Source organism: Petromyzon marinus, chromosome 47 (genome assembly GCF_048934315.1).
Source record: "Petromyzon marinus isolate PM22_M1 ecotype Great Lakes invasive population chromosome 47, UKy_Petmar_22M1.pri1.0, whole genome shotgun sequence".
Taxonomy (NCBI): domain Eukaryota; kingdom Metazoa; phylum Chordata; class Hyperoartia; order Petromyzontiformes; family Petromyzontidae; genus Petromyzon; species Petromyzon marinus.
This window is the reverse complement of record NC_133713.1, coordinates 8,080,162-8,085,233: the sequence shown is the minus strand read 5'-3', so window position 1 is coordinate 8,085,233 and position 5,072 is coordinate 8,080,162. Positions and strand designations below refer to the sequence as shown.

Below are 5,072 nucleotides of genomic sequence, written 5' to 3'. Positions count from 1 at the left end.
TCACGAAGTAGCGCCGGCTGACACGTTGTCATCGAGGCGCGCACGGATACGCCACCCTCCGGAAGTGGATGCGAAGCGGCGACGGCCCCCCCACCCCCTCCACCACCGCCACTTCCTGCCCACGTCGACGGACGGAAGCGAAGGCTGACGCCCGTTAAGCGCGTTCGTCCGCGTCGAGCTGCGACGTCTACCGACGTTGAGGAACGTTCGACGACAACCTCGCGGCACGATTCGTCGTCGTCAACCTCCGTCGCTGGCGGCGTGCGTTGGTTCGCGTCCGCACTACTTGATCGGGTCGGAGCGACACGCGGCGGTTGAGAGGGTGCGTCTCTTTAAACGGTCGTCAGCGCCGAGCGTTGCTTCGTGGTGATTACTCCGGGATTACTTTGAGGTAACTGTTGGATTACTTTGGGGGGGGGGGTTACACCGGGAATACTTTGAGGTAACTGTGGGATTACTCAGAGATTATTGTGGGATTACTTTGGGGGTTACACCGGGAATACTCCTGAGGTAACTCTGGTATTACTCAGATTATTCGCGGGATTATTCCGAGATGTCTCTGAGGTAGCTGAGATTACTGTGAGATTACTCCCGGGATTACCGCGAGGTGATTCAGAGACTATTGCGGTTAAAATTCCGAGATTACTCTTGAGATAGCTGTGAGATTACTCGGCGATTACTCTGAGGTAACTGCCTAAGTTACTCCGGGATTACTGTGAGATTACCCTCTGCGATGAATCCGCGATTTCTGCGAGGTAACTCGTGAGATGTACGGGTTCTCTGGGCTCTTGTGGTTGACGCAGACGATGGTGGCGAAGCAGAGGATTCGCGTGGCGAACGAAGCCTACAGCAAGAATATCACGCAGCGCGGACATGTCGCCAAAAGCTCCGTGAGTGTTACCCTGCACGTTACCAACGTTACCAACGTTACCACGTGACCCCCGTTGCAAGTGAACACGTTCACAACGTTATAGACCGCGTTACCAACTTCGCTTGCGAGCGCGTAACCGCATAACGCGTGTTATACCACGTGGTCGACACCGTTACCACGTGATCACGGTACAAGTTACCACGTAGGACAACGTTACCGCGTTACCAACTTCGCTTGCGAGCGCGTAACCGCATAACGCGTGTTACCACATGGTCGACCCCGTTACCACGTGATCACGGTACAAGTTACCACGTTGACAACGTTACCGCGTTACCAACTTCGCTTGCGAGCGCGTAACCGCATAACGCGTGTTACCACGTGGTCGACCCCGTTACCACGTGGTCACGGTACAAGTTACCACGTTGACAACGTTACCAACTTCGCTTGCGAGCGCGTAACCGCACAACGCGTGTTACCACGTGCAAGTGAACACACTTACGTGTGAATGTCGCCAGTGTGAACGTTGCGTCACGACCGTTACAGTTTACGTGTCAACGTTTTAGGGGCCGTCCATAAATGACGTCACGCACCTGGGGGGGGGTGGGGGTCAGACATTTGTGACGATGTGTGACGAGGGGGGGGAGGTTTGAGAAATACGCAACTTTAAATACATATCGACAACACGTTCTGCTAAATTAAAGATACTTTTCTTTAATATAAATGTTTTCTCCTACAACATCAGAGTGCAGCGCCACATTTAATACGCACTACAATGACAATAGTTTAAAGCGATTTGAAGCATATTCTTAGTTTTTTCGGTAAAGTCACGTTGAAGGGAAACAACAAAATAATAAAATATATATAAAACAATAAAAAATTCTCACGACGTTTTCGACCATAGTCGAAACGTCGTGAGAATTTTTTCGACCATAGTCGAAACGTCGTGAGAATTTTTTATTGTTTTATATATATTTTATTATTTTGTTGTCGACCATAGTCGAAACGTCGTGAGAATTTTTTATTGTTTTATATATATTTTATTATTTTGTTGTTTCCCTTCAACGTGACTTTACCGAAAAAACTAAGAATATGAATTACTGCAGTCACGAAAGCTTTAAATCAAGATTTGAAGCATGTTTAAAATATTTGTTTTTGGGGGGGGGGGGCAGAGTTTTGCGACGTCATATTTGAGGGGGGGGGGTCTGAATTGTGACGCCGTGTGACGAGGGGAGACGGGGGTCAAAAATCGTCCAAAATCGCGTGATGTCATTTATGGACGGCCCCTTACCACAGTGCACGTGATGGTTACCTTGTTAACGGTTAGCACGTTACGCGTTGCCACGGTAACCAATGTGGCACGCGGGTTTTAATACTCAACACTCGCTTGGAAACGTGAACCCACGGGAGCTTTAACAGTGACACCCTAAACTCAATCCCATGCTCGAGAACTCCTCCCCTACGCAATATCGGTCTTCGGGTCTGTTTGACCATACTTCACCACTGTGGTCAGTGCGGGTTAGTGCATGGCGAGGTCCAGCACCGGTACAGATATCACTCCGCCACTGACATTAGGAACCCCCCCCCCCCCACCACAACCTTTGCTTTGAAGTACAGGGGGTGAAGGAATGTAGTTGAGATCTTTTGATCCGGAGACACGTGAAAAACGTGAGCCGTGTTGTGCCCCGCAGAAAGCCCAGGAGGAGAGGCTGCCCGTGAGTCCTGCCCTGATTGCACTCTTCGTGTTCGTGGTCTGCGGCTCAGGTACCCCATCTCCCCTCCCCCCCCCCCCTCGTATAGCCCCCCTAACAGACTGTCGGGGCCAAGTGCTGTCGGCGAGTGTCACCTGTGAAGGTCGGCAGGGCACACCACGCCCGCCCGCCTTTGTCTCCCCAGTGGCGATGTTAATACACCGCACAAGGTACTCATTTGAGGCCGAGTTGACCGAGGGGAGGCCCAGGACCGATTCCGATAATCGTCACCAGATGTTGCCCGTGATCGGGAATCGAACTCTGTATCACGGGGATCGTAGCGCGGTGTGCTCACCAATACACCACCACACCATGTCCCCATTGTGACCCTACAGGGAACGAGGTTGCGTTGACTTTAGAGGTCAAGGACTTCGTGGTGGGCAATGGCGCAGTGCAGCAAAAGCCATTATTGTACTGTATGGTCTATGCCCCCCCCCCCCCATGCCTGCAAACCACACTAACAGAGTTTTGGTAAAGTTGGTCCCATAACCACAACTCGTATGGCATGGGGAGGCACTCATCCAGCAGTGGATTGGCAAAAGAGCGTTACAGAGCTTCCTTTAAAACCAGGGCATTGTCATGACCTGGTTTACCAGACGGACTCTTTTTGTTTCATCCTCCGTGTTCAACCACCACACGGCAGTTCAAATAATTTTCTTCTTTCCTCGCACTGCTTTGGACTTCCCAACTCCCTATTGCAAACATGATGCCTTGAATAAAGGTGTCAGTTTTTGTGCCAGTTAAAAGGGTAAAACCTATTCCTATTTCCCTATCCTCTCGTTTCCCAAGCTCTTACAACCTTGCTCAGTTCTACACCTTCAAGAGTGCACTTGGCTTTTTGGGCCTTTGCTCGGTAACTGTGAACAACAACAAAACGTTGCAACTGGCACCACAGCAACAGCCGCGAGAATGCGTCGCAGTAGACGGTCAACTCGGCACGTTGACGTGGTTGATGATTTTCCCGAAACCAGACGCCGTTCGCGCTTCGATGTTTGCATAATACACGTCAGCATGGGTAAACCCCCACACACACGGTCAGGGAAGTGCGTCACCACAGGCAGACCTAAACGCCCACAAGTGATGGGCGGAGACGCATGGAAAGTTATTGACGTTCTGGGTTTGCGTGAGCTTGTGACGGTGTGAAAATGCCCCCAGGTGTGCGTCTTCAGGTAGATTTATCGGGTGACTCGTGTTTTCGAAACTGGGTGTAGTCCACTCTTGGCGTGTTGCAACGCTCGAGTATCTTATTACATTCCTGGCTTTACAGTTAATTCCTCTTTAATAAGCGCCGTTTAATTCAAAATTGTAAATTCCATGTGAAGGATAAAATGTATTGGCCGTGACCTATCCACCACTGGATGAAGGGTCCGCCAAGCCAATGTCATCCCTCACGGTCCCACGTGAGCAACAGTCGGTCTAGTTCCTGCACAAGAACATTTTAATCACTCCGAATTCCACCCAGGCCATGCCCAAAAAATGTATGTCCTTCCAAACATATAAATTGTTTACGGGATTAAATAACATTTACAAGTCATGTATAGCATCCAAGAATGCATTTCGACTGCAGTGAACACATGCTCAGGAGAAATAAGGTGCACATGATTAGAGTTTTAATTATCAGAGTTACATCTCCTACTTTATGGAACATGCATATGATACATGTACACACGGCCCTGTCAATCCACTGCTGGATGAGTGTCTCCTCACACTTGGGTAATGTTTTTACCATATTTCACCACACTGGTCCGTGCATGCTGAAGGTGGGGAACACAGGTGGGGGAGCACGAGATTTGTATATGTTTGCTCCACATACCTTCTGCTGTTCACGACACGGCCCCAATCTGTAGCCTGGGACACCTGTGGTGTAAAGCAGTGGGCCCTTCCAGATGAGGCACTTGTGTACATGATTGAAAAATCGCTCACCTCGGTGTAAATTGTGTTTTTTTTGTCCTTTACAGCTGTCTTCCAAATCATCCAGAGTGTGAGGAGTGGATATTGAGGCAGTGCTGTGATGTCACTCCCCCATCACCACCGACTTCTGCTGCCACGATGTGGGAACGCATCGCCTTGCCACCCCACTCCCAGCCTCTTGCCAACACCCAAGCCAGTCTTTTAAACGCATGCTTTTAAGTGTTTATGTAAAATGTTTACAACACAAATGTGCCTTCAATGGAAAGTGAATTACTATTTATTCAAAATTGACAAATAAAAGCCTATTTCCTCGCTAAATTTTACGTGGCAGCTATAAACTGTTATTCTGAGAATGGTTGGGCTCTGACTGCACATTTGCTTATTAAGTTGTGGATCCACACATGCAGTGTTCAGCATGAACTCGCACTGGGAAAAACGATGCTACACTATTCATTGGTGCTGCAAATCATGCTTTCTATTAATATTGTAGTTTAATATACCTACCAAGGTCAAGGCTGAAATATGTACCGAATATCAATTGC

The 5,072-nt window shown here is 49.0% G+C and overlaps 1 protein-coding gene across 2 annotated transcripts; it reads left to right on the top strand.

Annotated features, from left to right (window-relative positions):
- The first annotated feature begins 92 nt into the window (after window positions 1-92).
- Window positions 93-4,848, top strand: LOC116952460 (stress-associated endoplasmic reticulum protein 2-like). 2 transcript variants are annotated; one of them, XM_032971828.2, is made up of 4 exons: window positions 93-322; window positions 804-890; window positions 2,560-2,632; window positions 4,578-4,848. In XM_032971828.2, exons 2-4 carry the CDS (start codon window positions 807-809, stop codon window positions 4,616-4,618), a joined length of 198 nt encoding a protein of 65 aa, XP_032827719.1. In that variant the 5' UTR covers window positions 93-322; window positions 804-806; the 3' UTR covers window positions 4,619-4,848. The 2 variants fall into 2 exon arrangements, with proteins under 2 accessions (XP_032827719.1, XP_032827718.1); XM_032971827.2 differs by having other exon boundaries at window positions 93-391.
- Window positions 4,849-5,072: the final 224 nt, after the last annotated feature.